This window comes from Pseudoliparis swirei, chromosome 9 (genome assembly GCF_029220125.1).
Source record: "Pseudoliparis swirei isolate HS2019 ecotype Mariana Trench chromosome 9, NWPU_hadal_v1, whole genome shotgun sequence".
NCBI classification, from domain to species: domain Eukaryota; kingdom Metazoa; phylum Chordata; class Actinopteri; order Perciformes; family Liparidae; genus Pseudoliparis; species Pseudoliparis swirei.
In genome coordinates, this window is record NC_079396.1 from 11422340 (window position 1) to 11448957 (window position 26618).

Sequence of the window (26618 nt, forward strand, 5' to 3'; positions counted from 1 at the left end):
CAAATGGCTAATAAGGCTTCTTTTGCATCATTTAGGGGTAGAAGTCTGTAGATAATAGGTCCCAGCTTCAAATGAAATGTTAAAGAAATCTTAATTTAAAGCATTTACAAAGTCTTTAACCTCGCCGTAGGTGTTTCTTAAAGCTTCTCACATGACATTCCTGTGATCACATACAGAGCATGAATTCTGTTCTGGTTATTTGGCAGAGAAAAACAAATACCAGCCATATGTAACAAATACGTTTACTTGGAGCATGTCATTTTATTTCAGTCATATTTTGAAAATCCTCCAGCAACATAGGTTTTCAGTATATCCTCGTCTTCTTCACATATGCGCTGTATATTTGCACAAAGTGCTTGATTAGGAGTGACACAACTTGGTACACAGTCACAAGGAGGCACTTGCAGATTCAAAAAGCAGATGCACAACACTCAGACATTTGGAGACACACAGACATATATATATATTTCGTGAGAACAGTACACTGTCCATTTGATGATATATACCTTCCAGCTTACCTGGTCGCCATCAGCACTAGTGCATACGTTAAATAACATTCTTTAATGGAGCATGTATGAGGGATGAAGACATGTAGGCTATCGCATGCAAAGATAGTCAAAGACATGAGGCGTACGGTGGAGAGGCTGGACTTGCATATGTCATTATATCATTTGGTTTTTGTTACAGCATAGTACGGCAGAATATATCATGTCAAAACTATTAGTATAAAACACGGAAACACAGAACAAGTTGAACATTTCTATCGTCCTCAATGGCCTCCACCCCGCTGCTGAATGTCACTGTTCCTCTAAAAGGATTTAAAGGCCATCTGGAACATAAATGCTATAATTAATGGGTTCTTGTAAAGCTATGAAATGCATAAAGGGAAAGACAGATTGACAGGCGGACTTGCTGCTTATTTAAATCAGCATCAGCTAGAGCACAAAGGCAAAAACACTGATTCCATAGACAGACCATGATTCTGAGAGAGCTATCCGGCTTTCATGAGTATGTGGCATTCGATGCAGCTAAAAAAGGCAGTCTTAAAAATGTGGATAGTTCTCTTGAGCAACATTATGCAAACGCTTCAAGTCCCTGTCCTCCCTCCAACATTTTTAAGGCGAATCTGATGGAGCCATGACAACACTCAGTAGGACATCCAATCGCAACACAGAGAACTCTGTGCTCACTCAGTGAACCACAAACAAAGAGTAATATTCAAGACCGCACGACACAGAGATCCGAGCTCAGTTTGTGATGTGTGACTTATACAGGAAGAGACAGAACAGTATTTTGAACTTTGAGGACCGGGTACAGTGAAACCTTAAAATAGTTTAAACTTTGTGGTCTTTTACAGTTAGGTCTTTCTCCCATCATTTAGGCATAGTGGTTCTTACATTTGAGAGGGTCTTTAGTAAACAGGATTCTAAGAGAAAATAGCATTATGAATTAACATAAACACTCCTCACATTACAATTATTGTCTTCACCAACTAATTATCCATGGCTTGAAGTGCAAAGTACTGAAATACAATTATGAGAAAGTTAAATATTTGAAAGACAAATTTGAAAAGCAATAAAGTAGTCTACTAACAGTTTGAATACATGTTATGACTAAAAGGTTAGTTTGGTTAGGTAAGTTATGAAGGTGTTGTAAGAGTGTTGAATTAAAAAGAGAAGAAAGTAACTATTGAATTTTAAATGTACAGCAGGATTAATGTAGTTAGTGCATAAAAAGGCACCTTTTCTTTGACCACTATTTCAGTCGATTGAAAGGCAGTCACGTAATTTAGTAGGGCATCAAGTTATTGCATAATCAATTTGAAAATGTAAAACATACTGGTGTTTTGATTTCAGATCTAGACCAATAGTGATTTCTGAAAGAAAATGTTTTATGAGGTACAACACAAAATGTAGAACTGCAAAAGAAAAAAAACCCTGATTAGCGCTAAGACTCTAAAAGGAAAGAAAGAAAAAAGGGACTAGGTTCCTAATTTGGGCTAAAACATCAACAAAAGCCTTGATGAAAATAAAAAAAACTTTAGTGTGTTTGTGCTTTAGTGGCTAAAACATTCATGATAAATCAATAAGAAAATGGCAAAGATATAAACTCAGAAAAGTAACAGTGAAGATAATTTTGGCGAATAAAAGCATGATTGATGAATTGAAAGATGAGCAGAGTAGGCTTGAGGTATCACTTTACGTGTCCCCCTCACACCCCAAAAAAATCCCTTTATTATCGGTTGGCTTGAATTCCTTCTGACAGTTCTCCCAATGCTAATTATTGACGACAGCGCACACAATGCAGACAAAAACTGATGAAATGGCATATATTATAATGATGATAAAATGTCTTCTTATAATACATACAATACTTTTGGATCAACCAATAACCCACCCACAAGTGCAAAAGTCACAATCGGATTGAGCTGTCATATGATTCTGAGCTGTTGTGATCTGTAATGTCTTTGCCGACTAAAAGTTTATCAAACTAGTTCCTGATTCCAAAAGTTCCACTCAGACTGCCGTCTCTCTGCTGGCTTTTAAATTAGGATCAGACATTTGCCTGCGCATACATGGAGGGGCCTGAAAGCTGATTGGATAGTTAGCGTGGTCAGTGTGATGGTACTGCTGGTAGCCATTGAATCTGCCATCTGTATACACCATACTATCTTGATGGCAAGGCTGATGGCGATGGTGTTGCTGGGGGTGTGCGGGCTGGCTCTGAGGGTAGCGGGGCTGGTAGAAAGCTTGCGTGTGCCTCCTGTTGCTTTCCGACTGCTGCAGCGACTCCATGGAGCCAGAGGGCCGCTGGCGGTGATTGAAAGAGTTGCTGCGGCCTCGCTCGTGGGGCTGCTGGTTCTGTTGGTTGTTCCTATAGTTGTGCCTGTGACCCTGGCTGAAACCTTGATCTGAGTCTTTGCTCCTGCGCTGGACCGATGGGCTTGGCAACGTGGGAGTGACTTGGATCAGTGAAGCAGTCATGGTTTCTCTGAACAGCAGTCCATCTCCAGCCTGGCTTTCTCCATCTGCATCCTCGACAGCTTCTTTGGCCACCTTCAGCTCCACGATCTGCTTATCAGTTATGATGATATGAGTGCCAGGGCTCCATGAATTGCGGTGCGTAGGGTTACTTCTGAAGGGGAAGCGTAGCTTGCGGTCTTCTGGGGGTATAAAGCGATGTGGTCCAGTTTGCCGGCGGAGCTGTTTGGAGATCTCTTGTTGCTGAAGGCCCTTGAGGCGTAGCTGCTCTTGGCGCATCCAGCGCATGTGGCCTCGCTTTAGAGTCGAGTCACCTGCTGTACTTTGGCCGGTTTGTGGATCGATATCATCTCCATCAGGCTTTTCGGGCAAAGGTGGTTTTCCTTCTCGAGGGCTTGGAGTTGTGTCAGTCCAGGTGGGAGCGTCTACATGAGGCTTTTCTTGGCTCTTTTCTTGGCTCTCCGGGGTGATGACCTTTTCCATTTTGACCATCTTGTTCCTGAGAGCACGGATCTCCTCATCTTTCATATCGTTTTGTTTCTTCACCTCGTGCAAGATGTCCTCAAGTTTATCAATGTGGACCTTTAGGTCATCCATAACAATCGCTCCCGGTCGAGCCCCATTGGTGATGACATCCTCAAGGCGCTCATCACCAACGCCCACGGTGTCCCAAACATCCCGAGCCACTGCCCGCCACGAGTCCCGCTCGTTGGGGTCCTTCTTGATATAGCTAGCGCAAAGCTCCTTCATCTTCACGATGGCCAGGGCCTCAATTTCCTGCCGTGTTTGGCGGAAGTCGTTGAGCGCTACTTCGTAACAGATTTCTTTGACTGCCTGGATTTTCAGGTCAGAGATGGTCACCCACTTGGAGTCCTTGGTGATGCGACGCCGCTGAGGGATCAGGTACATTTTAACTTGCTCTCTTATCTTCCCACTGCTGGGTAATCCACACTTTTTCACTATGGACTGTAGCTTGCTGGGGGGCAGCTTTTCCCTCAAGGAAGTGATCAGTCTCCAGCTCTCTTCACAAGACCTCTTATCTGAGTCATCTCCACTATCAGAGTCTCCATCCTTGAGAAAACAACACAGGAAACAAACCAAAGGGTTCCCCAAAAAAAAGAGAAATTAAAATGGGAAATCAAAGAGAGGATGAAAGTTTGTTTTTTCTTCTTTGTTTTAAAAGAATGAAAAAAGGTATGAATATGCAACATGGGAACCTCAACTATGAATGAAGTTGAAATTGTATCAGAACATAATGCATAAGTTGAGAATTTAGAGATTTTATGATATTTACCAAAAATGACTATTGCACTGTAATAATGTTATAAAACGTATGTGCATACATCCTAAGTGTACAAGATGTATGGCAACATGCATAATCCATCCATCCAGAATTATAATCAAAATGAAGATTACAAAAAGAAATACAAATCCAACAATCAGTGGCTTCCATTGACTTTCTTTGTTGGTCAGTTTGTCAGTGTCATGTTTTTTCTAGTGAAATTGTGATATGGATATGAATAAATTAATACAAAAATTAATTGTGATAAAACGTAGACTTTCTACATCTTAGTAAAAGGGGTATCAATGTTAACAATATTGTTCCCAATGTTGCACATTGATATAGATAAAGTAAAAGAAAAAGCATGTCTATCATGATTAGAAAACAAATATTCATAGAGGATAGTTGCTGATTGGTCTGTATTGTTTTCTAATATTCCTCTTCTTAATTGATTCCTAATTTGAAAGTTGGGCCCAAACATGCTACAGCGGCATGCATGTAGATGCATTTTGGAGCTTTCTCTTTCGAGTCCAGAAGGTTTCAGTGGCTTTAGTATTAGCAGTGAGTTAGAAGACAGTGTTCTTGCAGTTGATCAGAAAGCCAGTAGAGAGGAGAGGCAGGAGTGAGGTAAGTGTTAATCCACGACAAGAAAGATGTTAGTTGGAAAAAGAATGCAGTTTCTCATTTTTGTAGACAAAGTACATTACAGATCACAACCATGTGGTACGGATAATCAGGTCTTGTGTATGATACTGTATCTATCTCTAGAATTCGACATATTATGTTGCTGGGAGTCTGAACCCTGATGCCTGCAGCTCTGCATGTAAAATCACCAGAGTATGGAAGAGGTCTGAGATTCAAGGATTCAACTTTAAGCAGTGATAACTCTGTTTTTGAATCACGCTCTCAGTGCCCTACACGGGTACCAGGTAAGGCTAGCATAGAGGTAGCCAAAGAAGTCAATGAGAAACCACATTGTCACTATCCGTCAAAGAACTACAGCAGGAATTGTTGTTATCACAATGCATTGTACATGTCAGCAACTGCATTGAAGAGATGAAACTCAGGATAAAACAGAGCAAGAAAACTAGAGTAGAAATCTAATCCAAGCAAATCAACAGCCACTTCAAAGCTGCCCAAGAGCAAACACAGCAATTTAGTCCACAATCAGTACTGAAGGAGTTAGGAAAATACATGCTATTAACATGAACAATGCAAAAGCAGCATGACTTTATACAAAACAAAGTGTTCCAATGCGTTACTGACCAAAATTCAATACATTTTAAATTAATTTGGATCTTAATATCAAATCAACTTTAGCTGTAAATTGCTGTTTTGCAAAGATTCAGATAGACTATAGAAGACACAAGAAAAGTGAAAACAGGGATTTGGAAAGGGGAAGGCTCCACAATATAATTCTCAAATCAGTTAAATTCAAGAGGAATGCAAGTAAAAGCTCATCCGTCTTAAACCAGAAACCTTCCATGCAAGAAGAACAGACATGCGCGAGGAAAAGTGTGATTCACACACACACACAGGTCTCAAAAGTGTGAGAGCTCAGAATGAGAATTAGTACAAGATTCAAATGGACTGATTTAAAAGATCATCCAAAAAAAAAAGCTTTCCAATTGTAATTGACCAGAGAAAAAACATGCTTTAACTTTGAATTCCACTTATGACATTACAATCAAAGTCAAGCACAAAGTATCACAAATTAGCTGAATTACTCAAAAAGCTTAATTATAACTTAACTTCAGATGAAGTCTGGCTTAATATCTATTAAACCCACTCTGCAGTTTACGAGGTGATGACACACAAAAAACTGAATCCATAAAACTTAAAAAGTGGGTTTGATTAATATCCAGCTTATTTGGACTCACCAGTCGCTGTTGCTCCAGCATTTGGTCGGCTTCCTCCTTCTCCTTTTTGTACAAGATTTCCATCTCCGTGAGCCTACATAAATAAGCAAAGTATATTGTGAAATCCGTCACACAATTTGTGATATACTGGTCAACGCATCACAAATCAGACTACTGCACTGTTAGAGGTGTGTGTAGATATAGCAAACAAGATGGATGGAGTACCTTTTCTCCATCTCCTGCTTCATGTCGATGCCCTGCTTCTCCAGAAGCTCTCTCTGAGCGAAGGTCCAATCCACCGGCTCGACGGGGGTTTCAGCTGTCGGCGTTTTCTCCCTCTCAGCTCGGGCCTGTTCTGGGTGGTTGAACCGAAACACGTGGTTCTTTCCCATAATGATGCGATTACCTGAAAGAACATGGCGCAGATATAAGAGGGAAGAGCATCCAACGACCAAAGACATGTTCAGTGCCGATAGGACATGGCAAAGGTCGGAGATCCAACTTTTCTTTTCATAATGTTTTTGGGATTTAAACTAGAGCATCACAAGCTGTGTTTTGAGCCCATCGTCTATGACGCCCCCAAAAAATACCATTATATGTCTTCAATTATCTGTAGTTAATAGGAAATCGGCCATCGCATGGCGGTCGGTGGAGATAATACCATTATCACTTTTACAGATTATCAACATCTTTATTTGCAAACATGAGAACCATACCTGAGCGAAGCTGGATTGAGTCCTCAACACGCTTGCCGTTGACGTAGGTTTCTGATCCCTCGCAGGGCAACAGCATGACGATAACTTCACCGAAAACACATCAACCAATCATCAGAGACTCAAAAAGCTCATCACTGTTCATTTTGAAACGGTAAAGGATAAATATCTAATGTTGGAAGTGATTACTTTCCATTAGAAACAGAAGATGAATCTTGAATCTATAATTCTGCACCGCTGTTATTTATTGTCACAGTGCTGGGGTTGCTTTTTTAAATTTTTATTTGCAGGTAATTATGGTTTACATGTATCTTTCTTTAAATCAGAGCAGCATAGGTTCCATCAACTCTGCCTAACTCAAAACAATAAAAATACTCGATTCAAGCTGAGAAAACTCATGATATGGTGCCTCACCACGTCCATTGGCGCTCCTCTCGCTGCGGAAGATGCAGTGCTCTTCCTTGATATGAGCACCGCTTAAAACGATGTCCTGTCGTCTCTCAGCATCGGCCTGACCCACCCTGAAATAATCACAGTGGCCATTTTGAGAGAGTGAACACTGCCCTCTCATTTCATTTGCGGCCATTTTGTCAAAAAGTCAGAAGCAGGGGTTACATGTTTCAGTAGACACCACTTCCTAAAGCACTATACGCTCCTTCGTCTGTGACTCTGTCATCTATTATTGCTCCCTGGGGGCGCGATGGTAACAAAATACTCAACATGTATATTCTACAGAGGGGGCCAAAAGGAAACAGGGGAAGAAAGTAACTTTAGATCGCAAAACCGTTGGTGATTTTACGGGAGTTCCCCCCCCCCCCCCGACTCTAAATTTAATTTTCCCTCTTTTGATGTGAAGCAAGAAGAGTCTTCAGAGTAGCTCAGATACTACTGAGATTCTGTCTTTGAAGAAATTCGAAACCTTTCTATATGCGCCGCAGCATTTCAGTGTCATCGTTCAGGTGTTGTTACCTTGTAATTCCGTCTTTGATGTAGTAGAGCAGACACTCTGACATGAGGGGATCCTCATTCAGGTTCACCAGGTGGGGAGTCTACAGAGGGAACATAAGAGGGAGACGGTTTACCGCAAAAATATTTCCAGGGTTTCTACTTTCGTCAATACTCAACAGTGCCAAAAGTACATAGCAATATTAGACATGTTAATGTGGTGGGCAATGTGCATAGTTTTATATCAAACACGGCTGAGGCTCTGTCAGTGATGCATTGTACACAGCACACAAACAGAAAGGGTGTCATTGACACCTCTAGAGCCTGGTACATCACAGCATCACTACAACTAATGCTAGCAGCTACTCCATCAAACCACCAACCTTTTTTGGGGAAAACACCCCATTAAAGTCAGCAAATAGATCACAAGGCTTCTCAGCGAAAAGCTAACCATTGAGAGACAGTGAAAAGAGAAGAAATACAAAAATGAGTGAAGGACAAATGGATGTGAAGGAGAAAACCCTACAACACAGCAGCAGAGGAGGGAGATCTAAACGTGCCTAAGAAGGGATTCATTTCAAAGAGGGGAATGTTCTGAAACCACAGATGATCTAGTGACAGCTAGTTCTGAGCAGACATTTGTTATCTCTTCATCCCTATTGTGCCTCTTCTCAGGGGCCTGTACCAACACATCTACTGGCCTCTATGTTGCTGCCACACAAGGACCGACTGAAGGAAACATTGTAATAATCTATTTAGGGCCAAGTGTAATATTCAAAGATTAGCATGGATTTAAGTGGTCTGTCTAAAGTTGAAGTTAAACAATGTAAATATGAACCCCTTTATTTATTTTTTATGTATAATATGCGAGAATATATTTTTTAATAATGTAAATACTCTAAATCATCACTTATGACCATAATAACTATGTGGTTGTGTCTGTTTAGAGACCATGACCTCTGCCTGTATTTTCTCTGTTCTTATTCTTTTGCTGTGTTCGTGACATTTCTCGGCGTTAGCAAAGATCCTGATACCGAGCTCGAAGGCACACTTTATACACACATGCACATACACACATACGCGGCATTTAATCAAAATCTGGCAACGCGTAATCTTCCCGCAGGGTTGTGCAGAGGTACGGATGTGTTTATCTGCGCTTTGGACCGTAATTGTACAATAATACATTATTCCTCAGATTCTCTCGGATTCTTGTAAAACAGGAGGGAGAAAAGTAAATGTTGTGGCTCCGCACAGTCGTTAGACTAAATGCAGCTCTGTGCAGCTGCTGCAGTAATCATGGGGCAACTCTGATCACGGAAATAAGCAGTTATGATCTTAAAATCACTACTTAATCTAGTGCAGGAAAGGCTCTAGGTTTTCTAATTCAATTTAACAAACCTTCTTGGTTGGAAAACAATCAAGCTGGTCATCAAATGGGCTTGCATTGCTAAGCTGAGTGTGCGGAAGAAGCAAAGAACAGAGTGGAAAGACAGACAGATTGATGAAACAAGGAGATGAGAGAAACCAGTGACTCATCGACATGGAGGGTGCTCAAAGAAACACACATCATAGGAAACAGAAGACGTGACGGTGGAAGGATCTGCATCACCACCCATGGGAAATGTGACACAGCCCTTCTCCATCAACGTATGTGCTTGTGTCTCATGTCTTTTATACCTTTTTAGGAGAGAAGACCCCCAAAGTGCCTCCATCTTCACGGATTGCCACACCCATCTCTGCAAGCAAGGCCTCTCTGTAGTGAAAGGGAAAAACATTTGGAGGCTCATGAATGATACTCAAAAGGACATCATGATGCAACAGAGAAGCTCATACTCATTTACATATTTATTTATAAAGAGCCTTTGCATCATAATAAGAGCAAGAGGATGGGAAGTGGTGGTGTGCACCATTACAGTAAGTGATCTGTGGAGTGGCACCAGTGAGCCACAAATGAGTGGATAACGGGGAAGAGACGGGTATGAGAGGGCTGTTTGTGCAGCAGAGTGTGACAACAGAGACGGGGGGGGGGGGGAATGGACAGAATGAGTGCAGAGGAAATGAGACAGATAGGTGAAAGAAGTGAGTCGCACGGTGCGGTGAAAAGACAGACACAGAGCTGTGGGGGGGTGGGGGGGGGTTGTCTAGTACCGACAGGACACAGATGAATTGAAAGAGGGGCGGAGGCACACGTGTGACACACATCTGCCCCCACGAGAGATAGAGGTGGGAAAGCCAATACCGACCTCTCCATGCGGATTGCCTCCGTCTTTCGCAGTTTCTCTTCCCAGGTTTCATTGAGCTCGGCAATGATCTTTTCTGATTCCTGAACACAAGAGGAGAAAAAACAAGTATGAGAAAAACAACACATTCTGGTTTCAAGATTTCATCTGTTATACGAGTGACACATGTGTGATTTGGTCAAGTTCATATAGTTTTTTCCCATTAAAGAAAGTTTGAATGAGGCATAAAACAGAGAGGTAACATACTGATGTAATATAATATGGCAATTATAACATCACTTTTGGAGTTTTCCTCTGATATTGTTGCTTTAGGCTCAAGTAAAAATCCTATCTTCTAAAAGCAGCGGGGTACTGTTCTTCTGGATAATCTTGATGACATGTGTCACTGTAAAGGTTTAATAATGCACTATATTGTCATCTTAGTTTAAGTTCATAATTCATTGTTATGTTGGGCAATACTGAGAATGATGATAACGTTTATCTGTATTTAGGGAACCGTTACTGTCGTCTTTGTTTCTGCAACACCTCTAAGGATCAAAGAATGGGAATACTATGTGCCTCGGTAAAGCTAAAAGCCAATAAGGCTGGATCTATTTTGGTCGAATTTCATCCGTGTCTGCGTTGGCGCTTGACGTCATTGGATGACAGACAAGACTGGGCACCGTGGTTGCCATGGAAACTGCAGCTTCTCACTTTTGGTTGTCGCAATGCTCGAGCTCCCGTATCAACAGAGTGAGAAGTCGACTGCGAGCGTGAGAGAAGTAAAGCTCTGATAGGCAGAACATGTTGTGAGTAAAGGCTACGATGTGTGGGCTGAAATTAAACCACAGCAATCTCGACAACAACACACACACACTTCTAATTTACAATATTACAGCGTGAAGTTTTTGTTGCATAGTGGTATGAAGACAGACATTTACTATAGTATACAACTCTAAATACTACAGCCCTCCCTATACTGGGGCATATTTTGAAATATCTAATCAAAGTGTGATTTTCTTACGTGGCAATAATTGGTGTAAGAATTGTTAATCAATATAATGTATTATTGCAATATCCGACAACAAGGGAAACCTCTCCTGTGCCACAGACGTGTGGTAATAGGCAGCAGAGGGAACATTTTGTTTTCAAATGTAGAAATAAATTAATGGAACAATAATTATTGTTTTATAATCATCAACCATTAAGGATGTGTTTCAACCATGTTTCAATAGTGTTGTGAAGATTTTCTCTTTCAATAATTGAATAATTAGTATGATGGAAAACTAATTTCAGCCCGTTGCCCTTTACAAGCCAGCCTGTTGCCCCACACAGCACAACATGGGGCAGCTTTCAGCTCCACGAGGCAAAGAGAAAAAACAAAGAGTTGTGAGTAGCCGTAGCGGGGTGGGGTGGGCGATAGATGTGGACTTCTCTTCTTTCTTAACACCAAACATAAGTGTGATTCGACTGCTGCAGTCTACACAGGCCTGCTTTACCTTCAGTCTTTCGATAGCCTCCTCGCCTCCAGGCGTGGACATGATGCGCTCCTGGATGCTGGTGACCGACTGAATAAGCCCCTGGTTACACAGTGAGCCAGAGGATGGTGAGGCTGTCAAGGAACCAATAGGGGCTGTGGAGAAATGGCCAGGGCGTTGGTTCTCTGAGGCTATCAAGTATCTATTCTTATTGTTCTGAATGTCTTTGAGGTCTGATCCATCACCAGGAGAGAAAGAGGGAGTGAGAGAGAGAGGAAGGGTATGCCCAGGACAGGGGAATAATGGGATAGGGAAAATAAAAACGCATAAGATGGAGCAACCAAATAGGAGGAGATTGAGGAGAGAAAAAGATGGGGAAAGAGAAGACAAAGGGGAGGGAAGAACAATGTAAGACACACGTTTTTTTTTACAACAAACACCCAACATGAGTCAGCTACAGAGAGAAGCAGTTTTCATCCAGGTGGTTTGGAACAGTCTGCTTGCACCAACTCTTCAACTCCCAGAGCAACTACGGACACATTCAGCTTGTATTCTATTAGAGTTTCCAGATGGCTGTTTTTATGTGGGCCAGAATTACAGTGCACAGCAATTAATCTCTCAGGACTTAATTTCTAGTGTGTGCACTTTTGAAAAATAGGATGACGTCACTTTGTTGCCTTTGTTTTGAATGAGAACACACTTAATGAAAACTGCCATCAGTGTATTAACTACCGGATGGGAGACTGTAAGAGGATCTAGAGAAAGGACAGATGAGAGTCATTGACACATGCCACTAAGTTCAGCCTGCAGTCGAGTAGAGTCAGCGTGCACTCACACATCCACCATAGCGCAGCCACACTAAAGGTCACGCAGCGCATGTCAATATACTGGCCTCAAGGACCTCAGCGGTAGCACAGACTGCACCTTCTAAGAACTAAATAAAAAAAGATGGCAACTATAAGTGGAGTTTAAATGATTTGGGAGGCGCTGCCATGGTCCAGATAGGCTTGAATAGAGAAGGAGTACTGAGCTACTCAACTAGCATGTAGTACGTAGTGGGATAACAGTAACACAAAGTATGTTCTTATCCTGCAAGATAAGTGAACACATGCTTTTGGTCAGGAAAGTAGTTATTAGGGATTTCTAAGAATACAGCACACTAGCAAACTAACTATTACATACAAACCATCATAACACATCCAGCTAGTCAACTCTGTACACAGACAGTACCGCTCTGGTGCGGCTACAGAGACATTGTAAATCGTGCACCTTTCCATTTGTAGCTCTGAGCCTCAGTTTGAGAACTGAGAAGTGCCATAAAGATTTGAGCACTGTCACCTGCAGCGGATGGTCAGTGAGCAGAAAGCAAGAAAGCAGAAAGACCACCGTCAAGAAAAGAAGCACGAGGAAGTGAATCAAAGACAGTCATGGAAATACAACGGCGTGGGTGCCTTATGGGAGACAGACACGCTATTCTCAAAGGGATATTCCAAAAGTAACTTGCGATACAGTTGGATTGGAGCCTGTGAATAGCTGCCTCTGCCGCATCATTGAAGCACAAAGCATGCTAAGCTAGGGGCATGCTAGCCCTCGCCAGATCAGCACATGTCCAGAAGCCTGGCATTTCTAAATCTGCTTCTATCAGGCTTTTGCTTTTTCAGCATTTACATGCAAAGCGGGCAGCAGATTAAATATGCAGTTAATTGGGGGCATAAGCAATGTTAGCTATTATTTATAGGGCAAAATGTGATGGGACAATTCGCGACTACCACACATATACACACATTTGATTCCACTTCCTGGGCAATTATCTCCCATAGGATCAACTGAGAGGAAGTAGGAAAAGATGAGAAGGGTCAGAGGTCAGCACCCGGAGAATGGGAGGAAAAGGTTACAGACATTTCTTAGTGAGCTGGATGAGAATAATAACGAGGATGAGAAGGAAAGGCATGGAATTACTCGTTAAGTGCCATGTCATTAGGCATGATCCAAGCAGGTAAATTATTATTCAGTTCTGATATTAGAAGTTATTTGTGGGTGCAATGTCTCTCTAATTTACTTCGCTATGAGCCATTACACTTGTGTGAAAGTTTAATCGAGCTTTTAATTGCCATTTGTGTCACAATCAGGCAAATATTCATAAAATAATTTGTGATCATACAGTATGCAACCGTATATTTTTAAGAATGTAGTATTCTATTGTGAATTATATACATTCTATAAAATCTACATTAAACTCTGCAAGGAGGCATAATAAACCAGTATAGAATGATGGTAAAAAAAGGTTTTTCAAGTATGATGACAATCACAGTGATGAAAACAAAGTTGGATTGAAAAGAAATGAGACAGTGAAGTAGGAAGAGCATGTTGCCACCGTGTGGTCGACCCTGAGAGAGACGGTAGAAGCTGTGTGGCCTGTTGTGACGGCATTAAACTCACTGTCCAGGATGTCTCCCAGACCCTGGGCATGGAGAAGTTCCTTCAGTCGAGCCACTTCATCCTTCAGGTCACGCACCAGCTTATTGTTGGGATCCTCATTGATGACAGCATTGCATTTGATGTTCTTAGCTCGGTCAGCATAGCTACAAATTGTAACATTGATACACTTTATTTATAATTATCGAATACAAATAAATAAAAGAATGTAACAATTATGTAACAATTATTATTATTATTGAGGTGCTGGATGGAAGCCTTACCGCAGCGTGCTGAGAGTTTCATCATAGTTGATATCTGCAGGACTGAGAGCAGCTACCATGGCTGTTCTTGAGTTTCCACCTGATATCAAAAGACCAGCAAAGAGGCTAATTATGCAACAATGTGTGTGCAAAAGGCCATGTTCCTAACGCACTGTGTGTAGAGCAAAACTAGTTGGATTAGTATTCGATTTATTTTGAAATACAACATGATTTCCACTGCAGTGTGTAGCACTAATGTGCAGAACGGAAGAAAACACAACTATAGGACAAATTCCACGAATACAAAACCTCAGTCTCATTCGATCAAACTGAAACGTACTATCTATGTGTGTCATGTGTGCTAAGATTGAAGATGCACCGAACTAAGGAGATGGAAGTGCTTGTCTAGTTAGGTTGAATTACAGTCTGCTGACAGTGTTCTTCTTAAATTGGCAGAGAGTAATGTACACTAGCTCAAGCTCTTTTTTTTCTCACCCCCACCTCATCTCACAGGATACAGATTGTTCAGCTATTTTGCTGTCCAGGAATAAGCCTTTTTGCCTCACATTTTACAGATATACATTTCACCAGTAAAGGATATTAAGCAGGTGATATTAATATTCATACCGAGGTTCTCCCTCAGCAGCCATGTCAGAACAGAGTCTCTGTACGGGATGAAGTCAGTCTTCTTCTTCTTCTTGCTCTGCGGGAAACAAACATGATTAGGTAGGCAGGGAGAAATAAAACGGATGCAAGATTTCTGATTAAAACTGAAAAATAGGTATGGCCATTAAGACAATATTATGTTGCACAATGATAAACACCTCATACATTATGGATGAGAGGTCGGATACAGTGAGTAGCTAACATTGATTAGCTTTGGCTCTGCTGCAAGGATTGTGGATTTTACTGCGAGTGATGCCTTAATGCACACCACTTGATGAATCGTATAATAAAATGGTGGTGACAGAACCCCATGAAACAGCTTCCCCATGGCACATGTGAAAAGGATCTCAGATCTGCCTCTTAGCAGGAATCAAGAGGCTAGTGGTTGAGCTGTCAAAGAGTTTACCTTGCTGGTACAGTTATCCTGTGTCTGCAAAGCATTACAAGCATGAGAGAAGAGAAGAGAGAAGGGCAGACATTACAGTGTGCCAGACTACCAACATGAATCCCTTGAGAGGACAGGGTCAGGCTTTTTGAGGGGAAGAGAAAAGGCTGAAAAAGAGGAGAAGCAGCAAAAAGACAGAAACAAAGAGACATAAAGCACTCACCACTTCAGCCAAGGCGGAGATAACCTTTCCTAACGTGGTGAGAGATTTGTTGATGTTTGCTCCCTCCTGCAAGTATAGATGTTTATTATTAAAGAGCCATCAATGTAATGCTGGTCAACGGTTTGCTCATGCAGTCAGTGATAATGGGAGGCTTACCTTTAGCCGGGTACCTGTAGCTCCAGTGGAGTCTGCTCGTTCACTCCCTGCCAAGTCTACCAGACTAATTTTACTGACCTGAAGAGGGAATCAATACATTTGAGATGTGTCAAGCTTATGAATAAAATACATTCGAATTATAACAAACTGAGAGAGGATGAAAATATTCCGGAAAAAAATTACAGCACTGACTACCGAATACAGTTCATTTTGTTTTCAAAGATTTTAAAATATGTACAGTATATTTTTTTTAAAGTGTAAATCATTCTAACATGTGGATGCAGCGAGGCGGTATCTGACAAAGCGGCTGGACACAATGGGCATTGTGTTTAGAATAACACAGAGGTCGTTGTCTTTGCCTAAAAGTCACATTCTAAAATGGCGGTCACCACCATCGGAGACCTCTTTGCTGAAATCAAATGAGAAAACGAAATAAATGGTCTGTAAATAAAAACAGTATTAAGAAATAAACTACTAACAGATCCCCGGGTTTAGAGTTAGTGAAAAACATAATAGCTGTGAATAGTTAATTCAGCCTTCTTGTCTCGTCTGACCTTTTCCGTGGATTGATCTGTTTGGCTGTCGTGTTTCTTCTGTGTGAAGAGGATGGTGAACACAGCATGGGACCGACTGCTGGTCTCATTCATGTTGGTGGCAGCCACAGTTCTGTCGGGGAGCACATACGGTTGTTGTTCGGAGCAATCGAATCACTTCAGTATTATTAATGCTAAATGTGTGTCTTGGCTATTACAGGAGATATCATCACTGGGTTTTACTCCTATTAGAGGGAATCGAGTTTCAAGGATTATGGAGGTAAGACGTACAGGGATAATACGATGAGGACAGCAAACACACGACACAAGCCGCAGAGGGGCAGTCACAGGGGAGATACAGGCTTTTCACGTCATGTTCCAGGAATTAGCCCTCTGAGTCAGCACAGGAAGATTAAGGTGCACAGAAATCTGTCATTATTGTTATCTTATAACAATTTGCAGCCTTAATTAAATAATTCTTCTGAGGACATGGGTTAACACATCATCACAGCTATTACCACCACTGTATCTCCCACTCTTCTCCACGATATCATCTTGACCCCGGGGTTAGGCTCACCTGGCCTTGTTGCCAGCATCCATCAGGTCAGCAATGTCCGTGTAGGAGGTGACCGCCAGCTTGGACAGGTCTTCCACATAGGGCCCCAGTAGCGGATGCTCTCGCACTCGTAAATTCGCTTTGTTTTTAGGGTTCAGCAAATCTCGCACCCGCTCACAGTAAATCTCCATGTAACTGACCTAGAAAAAAAAGTGCAAAAGTATTATCGGCTCAAGTGCTGCAGTGCAACATTATAAAGCAGTCAAATGAGGCAGAACGTAAACTTTAAAACTGCAAACCTAAAAAATTTAGGTATGTACAGTATATATATATATGACTATTACCAGATATACTGTTAGGAGAAGGCTAGGAATGGTTCATGAGAATCAAGCCAACACAAGAGGCAGAGGTTGAGAACAGGGATCAAAGATGCTCAAGCAGTCTGACACTCACCTCTACTGAGTAGGAGAGCTGCTCTTTATTTTTGTCCTCATTGATTTTCTCAAATAGATCTTCACAGAGCTAAGAGGCAGAGAAAGAAGATGTTTGGTGCAAATCGACAGCATGTTGGGAGTTGAAAGGGAAGATGAAGAGAAAGAGAGATCTGTGGAACAACGGGTAAGATACTGACAAACACATTATTTGCATGTATAGGAAACCATTCAGCAACCATCAGACAACAAAATGATGTAAAGGGTTAAAGTAACATTATGTAACAATTGTACCTTAAAATAACAGCTTGAAAAAAATTGTGCCGCTACAATGACTTTTAATATGGCGATTTGCGCCTCCGCTATTGTCATCGGGGGTCTGTGGGGAAATAACTCCGCTATGTAGGATTCTGGAGCCGCCCGCTCCGGGGCGGATGTACTTCGACCTGCTTTCTGGCAGTGATTACGCAATGTCATATAGTGCCACTCCACGCTCGCAGCTACAGTGTAAGGGCAGCTTTTTTATGTAGCTTTTTGGTGTTGTCAACAATATTGTATTCGATCACACGTACTCCACATTCAAACATTTAGAAAACAACGTATATAGGCTGAAAACGCGATCGGTATTTCATCTAAACTAAATGTTGTCATTCTTTTGGTTATGTTGTAACAATTCGCCCTTAGCAACTCAATCAAGGGGAAAAGGTACAATACGCAAAAAAAAAAGGGAATGGGCGGATCTGCGAGTTCTGGTGTTAACTCTCTGCTCAAATGGTCGTAAAAGAAAAACACACAGTCGATATGCGGAAACCCAAATGTTATTATATTAAATCAAATTCAATGCATCTGCAAGCCCCCAAAATGAACATACACTACAAACAATCAAACCCACTCAAAACGAAGTATAATCCCCGGATCCCGACAGTCCCCAAAGTCTTTGCAGTCCCCCAAAACAAAAGTAAATGACTGCACGCGCACACACCCCCCCTCCCGCCAAAAGCCGGCAAACAGCTGACCGACCAGGCGGAAACGTGGCGAGGCGCCGCGTTCAATCCGCGCGCTACTTCACCCTAGTCCGGTAGGTGCTGGGCCCAGTTCACAGTGTTCCTGCGCAGTCTTCGTATTAGTTATCCCGCCCGTTGGTATAAATCCAAAATAGAAACAGTCGCCGGATTGCTGCCGTTCTGAGTCCGCTCACAAGACCGCCGCCTGTCAGCGCGCTCCAAACAAAAAAAAACTTGCGTCACCTCCCCCTCGTCACCTTTTATAACCCGTGACACGTACAAATAATAACAATAATAATAATAATAATTATAATACAGGACAACACATGATCCCAACTCAATACAAGTGTATGCGAGGCTGCGTCTATCGTAACTGGGTATTTACGACACTGAAGTAAACGTTAAATACCTCAAACTGAAGGGGGCGCTAAAAGGGAAAAACTACATAATGGGGCTTTAATGCAAGGTAAGTAAAGGTACCATAAAGTTACACATTTCTGTGCTGGATCAATTTGGTTTCAAATTATGACATTATGTCTGAAGAATATCTTATAAAAACTATTTTTGTATTACAGAAAGTGACCAAGACTGTGACCTATGAGTTATGTTCAATAATTGAGCGATCTAAGTCAGTTTGCATTACACATTACTCAGAAATACTGTGTGCAAAGTCTCGTAATCTCTGCGATTCAAATCAGAAAGATGTATTGTAGACCACAAACCATGGGAATGATGCCCTCCTGCCCCTCCTCCTGCCTGCCCATCATGGTGTAGGATTTGCCCGATCCTGTCTGGCCATAGGCAAAGATGCAGACATTGTAGCCCTCGAATGCATGTGCCAGCATTTCCTTGCCAATGTCATTGTACACAAGGTTCTGTGAAGCAAAGCTCGAGTCCTCCGGCTGTGAGAAAGACAGAGAGGATTTAAATGTGTAGAATTTAATACACTTGTGATATTTCAACATGACTAATTATATATATATATATATATATACACACATATTCATACATGCATATATATATATTTATATAAATGTTTATACATTCATATATACACATATATATGTCATTAGACTGAACTATGGGGCAGAGAAGATGCTCAAACTCACCGTAGTGTGTGACCAGTAGGAGTAATCAAAACTGAAGGCCTTTGCTGGTTCCTTTGGGAATTTGGGGTTAAGGATAGCTGTGGGGAAAGAACACAATTAGTAATGTGGTTGATGACGTCTGGTTTGAATAAGAGACAAGAATTACTCCCATGGTCTTGCTGTTTCATCTGAAGGTAGGCCTTCAGATGAAACTAAGATTTCGATTCAATCCTTTCAACCAAAACGTTGTATCCAGCAAAAGTTGCTTCTTTGCAATACTTTTAATTATGGCAGGAGATCTTTAACCAGCTAGTCATTAAACACAAGTTTTATCCAGGCCTTGAAGTATATTTGTAAGCTGGTTGCCTTTGCGTCTAATTAATATATATTTTCAAATTCTAGTTGAGCATCAAATCAGATGAACGTTTCAGTTTAGTTTTTTGTGTTGTTGTTCTGGCAGATACACTTTCTGTTGCTTTCCAACTCACTTAATCTCACTCTTTGACTAGTTAGGAAGGTCGTTTGAATAAAATGCTTCTTAAACTTCAACATTTTACCAAACTCTCATCCCTCATTTAAATAGATTAGGTATATAATTCTTCTGAGCCTTGAGCAACAAAACACAACATGTTACATCTTATATGTGGAACTGAAATTCACATGACTAGGTAATGGATTATTAGATAATAGCTTTTTTTAAAGAACTGCATCTGTGTCAACCTTTTCCAAACACGCCATCTGTAATCAGTGTCTTTGTGTAATCAATGCAATGATACAACAAAATACAATACAAAGTTTAAATAACACAGGCAGCCTATTCTCATTATACCACCTGCAGGGCTCCAGTCTGCGACCAAATGGTCGCATTTTGCGCCTAAAATTAGACACAGTGCGAGTAAATTTTTCATCAACTCGCGCATGCGCGACCAGTAAATTAGCAGATTTCTTTTTTTTGTTATTAAATATTTTTGTTGCTTACAAACTTGTTCTACACTTCAGCCCACTATAGTTAGCGGTAATGCCTGAATGACTGGTTTGCTAACCGACATTAACTCCAGAAGAAGAAGAAAGGAGACGAAAACCGAAGAAGAAGAAGGCTGGCCTGTGTGTGAGAGGGGGGGGGCTAATGTGTGAAAAGAGGCGCACCGCAGCGGAGACGCAACGAGGGCGAGGGCCGCAGAGTGAGAGGTCAGAGGGGATCCTCACCACCGAGCGGCGTCCCCGTCCCCCGAGTTGAATCTCTGGGTCGACTCAGCCGACTCTCACATGTCTGCCCCTACAGACTGATGCTCACGGTAAACGCATTCGATCTGGAGCGCGCGAGGGTTTTGATAAAGTTAGCGGAAGGATTTAAGTGACAACATCCGGTTTTGCAAAGTTAGCGGAAAGAACCACGTGAAACAACATCCGTTTATCAAAATAAAATGTCGACAAATCATACACTAACATATAAAAGTAAACAATGAACTGATGTATCTTTATAGATAGTTTCTGAGATTTAGCTTAAATTATGCTAACATTAAAACATTTTTACTGGACCAAGGAAGAGTTTATAAAATTAGTCAGTCTTTTGTATGTTAAGAAAAGTCCTGTATATAGATTTCCCAAGAGTTCCAGGAAATGAATAATGCAGATGTGTTCCATACATATCTGAAATCCCTACAATAGCAATCAAACTATTTTAATGTATCAATTAGGACATTTTTCAAAGTAAAGTCCTAAATGTTTAAAGAAATCGGTAATTTCTTTAATGTTTGAGTTGCTTTATATATGTATTTCCTCATAGTCCTAGGCAATAATGCTACACAATAAATAGAATGCTTCAATCAACACCGTGATCGGTGATTGGTATTATCGGATCGGCAGATACTGATTTCAGTGATCGGTATTATCGGTGATCGGCAGATACTGATTTCAGTGATCGGAAACACTGGAGTTGATAAGCGTGTCTTGTCTGATCAATACACAACAGTGAGGTGCGTGAATGGACCGAGCGGCCAGCTGCTGATCACGCACTCAATAGCTCGACTGCATGAATAGAAAAAATTTTTTGGGAGCACCCAAGACCCATTTTGACCCAGGAAAAAGTGCGCCCCTAAATTTTCTGCTTGCGCCCCTAACATTTTAAGTTAGGAGCGACTGTGCTCCTAGTTAAAAAAGTTAGTCTGGAGCCCTGCACCTGCCACTGACACAGTATTTCTGCTCTACCCCACCATTCCCTATGGCCACACAGACATTTCTTAATGAGGAAGAATCTGCAGCCATGCCTGGCATGTCATCCCTCTCAACCATGCTCGCTACTACCCCCGGGACTTGTGTTCAAGCTTTCCACACTCTCCACTGGATATGTGACAGAGAGAAAAGGAGATTAAGAAATTACAGCAGGATATTTGTAGATCTCTTTCTCCCAGTTGTGCCTCAAACCTCGGTCTTAAACAAAGTGCACTTTTATTGACTAAAGCTGGCTTGCATCAGGGTCAGTGCAGAGCGTTCACACAGGCTACACAGACCAACGCATACCTCCAACGTCAATAAAGAGGGGGAAGGTGAAGCGGAGGGAGAGAAAAGGCGACTGAAAAGAGGGTTTGAGAGACTGATAGGTGTGTTCAGGGACCGAGCAACAATCCAAAACAGAGAAACCATAGAAACCAAAAGATAGAGGGAAAGGAAAGGAAAAACTGTGAATTTGCATATTAAGAACAAAATAAACTTCTTCTTTTTTCACTATTTCAAAGCAAATCTCAAGTGTGTACCACAAAATAGCAATTAGCTCTGCTTAATGCAAATTCTGCCCTTTGCTAATGCGCAAATTAAAGCCAGGTCTGGCTCCTCAATACAAGGTTGCTCGAGAGGCTTCGGCATCAAGATGTCCCAGGCAGAGTGCCTCATGTGTTCAGAGGATTTCAGCACACTTATCAATAATTCAGGAGATGTGGAGAGACAGGGATTGTATATCACCCTCCACAGGTCACATGCTGACAGAAAAGCACAGCGTGTCCTCAGAAACCAGAACACTAACTGCATAATGATAAATATGTGATGATGAAAGTAACTTCCATTGCACTGAAACAATCTAGCACAGGTAAGAACAATGCATTATTTGAAACAGCCTTCAAAAAGGTTACGCTGCGATTGCGGAGCAATAGCTTCCATATTGGGAACTGCAAGAGGATACAGCAAAACAGGTGGCTAAATAAAGCCCAATTTCACCTTTGACCTGTCTCCAATTAGCAATTGGAGCTAGGGCATGAAGAAATGAAGGGGGCTTTAAGTTACCAGGGTCCCTATAGCCTTTTCCTGGAACAATCTACAGTCCAATTCAGAGTCATTCAGTGCCAGCCAAATTCAGTGCTAACGAATGGGTTTAACAAAGCAGCAAAAAGGGAAATATGACGGCAGTGCCACATGTGGGGACTTCAGACGGTTGGATGCCCATGACAGACTGGCCTTACTGGGAATCACAGCTGTGTTCTCGCAAGACAAGAAATGATGTTAGTTTTCTAATCCCCGATTCTGTCACTTTCCCCATTTGCTCATGGGCTCTGAGCGGTGAACCGGGTGGATGTTTCGGTGTAAACGTGTACCCGAGGGGAGTGGCGTGTGGGAATCTGCTCAAATCCTAAAAAGGTGAATCATGCTCACGACGTGGCATGTGGACGTCTCATTCGATTGCCCACTCCATTGCTCTCGGAACAGATAGCTGCTCCACCCATGAGGTCCTGCCAGTGCGTCATCCAAGTGGCGCTCTCGTGTAAGAGTCTATAAGTGGGTAGACCAAGGACGGGGCATGTGTGTGCATTCTAATTTATAATTACTTGTATTAAATGATGACGTCTCTCAAGGTCTATGCAACGATAGCGTCATCACATATCTGTCAAACTGTTGCAGCCAAACAGAATTAAGGGAATTGTATCCGCTCCACCTGAGATTGAGTAAATTAATCTCATACTTTATATCTTCTAGCATGACTGCCCTACTTTGTCTCAACTGAATATCAGTCTGTCCACCGTACTTACAACCATAATCTAAAAGCAGCACTGATACATGAAGGAATTCCTCATTGAAATGTTACTTTTTCTATGACTGTCCATGATCCATTTATAGTAAATATTCCCATCAGAGTCACTTCCTTGACTTAAAAAAGGCAGACGCAGTCTGCTGCCGAATAAACGTCATCACTACTCTGTCTCTCAACCATGGCAACAGGTAGAGGACCAAGTTCTGGTTGCCATAACAACCTCAGCTTGGCACAGAAGGGGAGGATGCGGCACACTGAGTTCTGTTTCTCGCCTCGAGCAGTCACCATTCTCTGGAGAAACAGAACAAGTTAAATGCAGGTTTGTGGTTAAATACACTTATCCATTAAACTGATTTCAGGATTTCAATCCTTTAAAAATCCTGCAGCACGCAAAAGGCAAAGTGTGAGAAGCTTTAGGATTGTAACTAAGACATTAAGCTCCTTATCATGTCAGACTCTATAAACAATTGCAGAACCAACTTTTAAGACACACAGACCGTTTAAATACTTTGTAAATGGAACATTTAAAAACAGGAATATTATAGTGAAGTATTTAAAGCATTTCATCATTTATAAATCCCAAGGCATTATTCTTGGCGGAACAGAAGGATTGGCTGCAGCCGATGTACCTGGTAACCCGAAACTGAAGATCCACTAGAGATGCACCGATCAGGTTTTTGGTGCCGATCACCGATCACCGATCACCGAAATCAGTATCTGCCGATCCGATAATACCGATCACCGATCACGGTGTCGATTGAAGCATTCTATTTATTGTGTAGCATTATTGCCTCGGACTATGAGGAAATACATATATAAAGCAACTCAAACATTAAAGAAATTACCGATTTCTTTCAACATTTAGGACTTTTACTTTGAAAAATGTCCTAATTGATACATTAAAATTGTTTGATTGCTATTGTAGGGGATTTCAGATATGTATGGAACACATCTGCATTATTCATTTCCTGGAACTCTTGGGGAAATCTATATACAGGACTTTTTTTAACATACAAAAGTCTGACTTATTTGTATAAACTCTTCCTTGGTACAGTAAAAATGTTTTAATGTTGCATAATTTAAGCTAAATCTCAGAAAAGATCTATAATGATACAAAATCAGTTCATTGTTTACTTTTATATGCTAGTGTATGATTTGTCGACATCTTATTTTGATAAACGGATGTTGTTTCACGTGGTTCTTTTCGCTAACTTTGCAAAACCGGATGTTGTCACTTAAATCCTTCCGCTAACTTTATCAAAACCCTCGTGCGCTCCCGATCGAATGCGTTTACCGTCAGCATCAGTCTATAGGGGCTCAGACATGTGAGTGTCGGCTGAGTCGACCCAGAGATTCAACTCGGGGGACGGGGACGCCGCGTGAGGATCCCCTCGTGGACCTCTCACTCTGCGGCCCTCGCCGGGCGCATCGTCTCCGTTGCGGTGCGCCGCGATTGAAACGTCTGATAGTTCTCGCAGATGTTACGTCATCTGATCGGCCGTTTTGATAACGCCGATCAAAACCGATAATGGGAATATCGGCCGATATGGATCGGCGTCGATCAGATCGGTGCATCCCTAAGATCCACAGGCAGAAACTCTACATTAGAGCCACAAAAAAGACTTTTATGGTACCGGTTTCACCTTCAGGCTATCAAACAACACCACACTTCAATTACAGAAAGGGATGTCATGCAAATCTCTGCGGGAGACTAATTAGGAGACACGGTTCTAGAGGAATTCCTTCAGAAGCCAACATGCAGGGGCCATGTGAGGGCAGTTCAAATGTATATTCTTCCAAAATGCCAAAGTTTTGCATTTTCAGTTTCTCTTCCACAAAATACAGGGCCGATGTGATGCTGGCACTCCATAGGAGCTATCCCTTTCAAGGCAGGGTGGAGTTAACTAACCACATCCTGCTCTCTAAAGAACATCCCTCAGCTGGTTGCAGCCAGCAGACATTTTGTGTTCCAGTGTTCAACATGGGGCCTATAATCTGTCCAGGAAAGCAAAGATACCCTGCGGTAATTAGGTTGTTGGGAGGTCTCTGAACACCAGATGGGGACTAAAAGCTTGACACATTCACCTGAGACTGGAAGATAAACAGGGTATAAAATGGCTGAAGGAACTGCCTCTCCCTTCCAGTAACCCTCGAAGGATCTTCTAGCTCTAAGTTTGAGCTGATCGATGTAAATGGTAAATGGTCTGTACTTGTATAGTGCTTTTCTAGTTTTCTGACCAAGAGTTAAGGGCATTAAATAAACACTTAAATATGAAAGGAAAACCAACTGGGTGAGTACCCAGGAATTCGGGGAAATGATATCTGAGCAGAGTTGTAATTGCAATGTGTGCTTCTTTAAGCAAGACTGAGAAATTGTAATAGCATCACCGGTCTGTGTGCATATGGTCAGCAGTTTGGTGGAATGGTTCCCTTCTGAAGAACATTATTCCATAAATAGTATTCACTCACAGGATTGCAGACTGCCATATTCCACCAAAAGAGTTGTTTGCAGCACCAGAGCTACCCTAACCGTGAGCACTTAAATTTGAGCGTGTTGTTTTGCGTTCATTACATTTGGGGTGACACACCAACATAAAACTTCACCTTTGGTGTGTCCTGTCCCATTACCACGTCAAGATAAATCAGTACCATCACTGCTCTAACGTTCTGGATCTCCATACATGGCAAATACACACTTGGGTCACAGTCTGCATGAGTGGGGAAGCAAAGCGACTGTTGACATGAGCAAAGCCGCAGTAACACGGTCCTTCAGTCTTAAATAAAGAGCATTAAGACTGGATGGGGCGCGTTCTGACGTGGCCACAGAAATGCTCTGCGTGTTGTCTCCAGTGCTTTTGGAAGAGTGTGTGATGGCTCCGTTGCCAGGGCTGCAGCACAGGTGATAGAGTTGTCACTGGACGCAGCTCAAAGCCGAGAGCTAAAAGTAGCGTCTGAGCACTGCTGTGCTCATTTGACAAACAGCTGAGCTCGTCGCAGCCACAACACAGAACATACGACGTCTCCAAAACAGAAAAAAACATGCGGGTTCTCGATCACCCCTCTGGTGCACTTTCACGTCTCGTCAGGCAGATCGATGCCCCGTGGCCTTCCATTAAAAAGTATCTATACAGCAATTAAATACCAATGCCAAGTACTCCTGCCAAAAGGCAGGTGAGTTCTTTGAGCCAGAAGATGTGACCCTTTACACCAAAATCCATATTACCGTCTTCAACTCAGACCAACAAGCTTTTCTTTCCCTTTCTTTTAATGACAGGCTCTTGCGTCATCGTTCCATTAGATGAGCCACTAAATCAGAGTAAAACGTGTCACAGTAAAGGAAGGCACCGAGTTCCTACAAACACTTTTTTTTCTACTCAAAGGCTGATCACGTCCTTTTTCTCTT

General features: G+C 41.9%; 1 protein-coding gene across 24 annotated transcripts in view; it reads right to left on the minus strand.

Moving 5' to 3' along the window:
- The window catches only part of kif1b (kinesin family member 1B), a 60271-nt gene that overhangs the window by 18746 nt on the left and 14907 nt on the right, over nucleotides 1-26618 (minus strand). For 7 of the 24 annotated variants that reach the window (XM_056423549.1, XM_056423535.1, XM_056423548.1 and 4 more), the window contains exons 3-25: nucleotides 19219-19295; nucleotides 18832-19011; nucleotides 17128-17196; nucleotides 16696-16874; nucleotides 16140-16251; nucleotides 15586-15663; nucleotides 15430-15495; nucleotides 15228-15251; nucleotides 14783-14858; nucleotides 14177-14255; nucleotides 13917-14059; nucleotides 13262-13303; nucleotides 12747-12815; nucleotides 11499-11710; nucleotides 10024-10103; nucleotides 9458-9533; nucleotides 9179-9232; nucleotides 8164-8226; nucleotides 7805-7884; nucleotides 7250-7356; nucleotides 6839-6922; nucleotides 6348-6528; nucleotides 6144-6216 (exon numbers count right to left, since the gene is read on the minus strand). In XM_056423549.1, coding sequence (XP_056279524.1) covers nucleotides 6144-6216; nucleotides 6348-6528; nucleotides 6839-6922; nucleotides 7250-7356; nucleotides 7805-7884; nucleotides 8164-8226; nucleotides 9179-9232; nucleotides 9458-9533; nucleotides 10024-10103; nucleotides 11499-11710; nucleotides 12747-12815; nucleotides 13262-13303; nucleotides 13917-14059; nucleotides 14177-14255; nucleotides 14783-14858; nucleotides 15228-15251; nucleotides 15430-15495; nucleotides 15586-15663; nucleotides 16140-16251; nucleotides 16696-16874; nucleotides 17128-17196; nucleotides 18832-19011; nucleotides 19219-19295 — 2204 coding nt within the window. Of the gene's footprint in view, nucleotides 1-237; nucleotides 4053-6143; nucleotides 6217-6347; nucleotides 6529-6838; nucleotides 6923-7249; nucleotides 7357-7804; nucleotides 7885-8163; nucleotides 8227-9178; nucleotides 9233-9457; nucleotides 9534-10023; nucleotides 10104-11498; nucleotides 11711-12746; nucleotides 12816-13261; nucleotides 13304-13916; nucleotides 14060-14176; nucleotides 14256-14782; nucleotides 14859-15227; nucleotides 15252-15429; nucleotides 15496-15585; nucleotides 15664-16139; nucleotides 16252-16695; nucleotides 16875-17127; nucleotides 17197-18831; nucleotides 19012-19218; nucleotides 19296-26618 lie in introns of those variants that run through there. The other 17 variants (XM_056423550.1, XM_056423542.1, XM_056423541.1 and 14 more) reach the window with 13 other exon arrangements.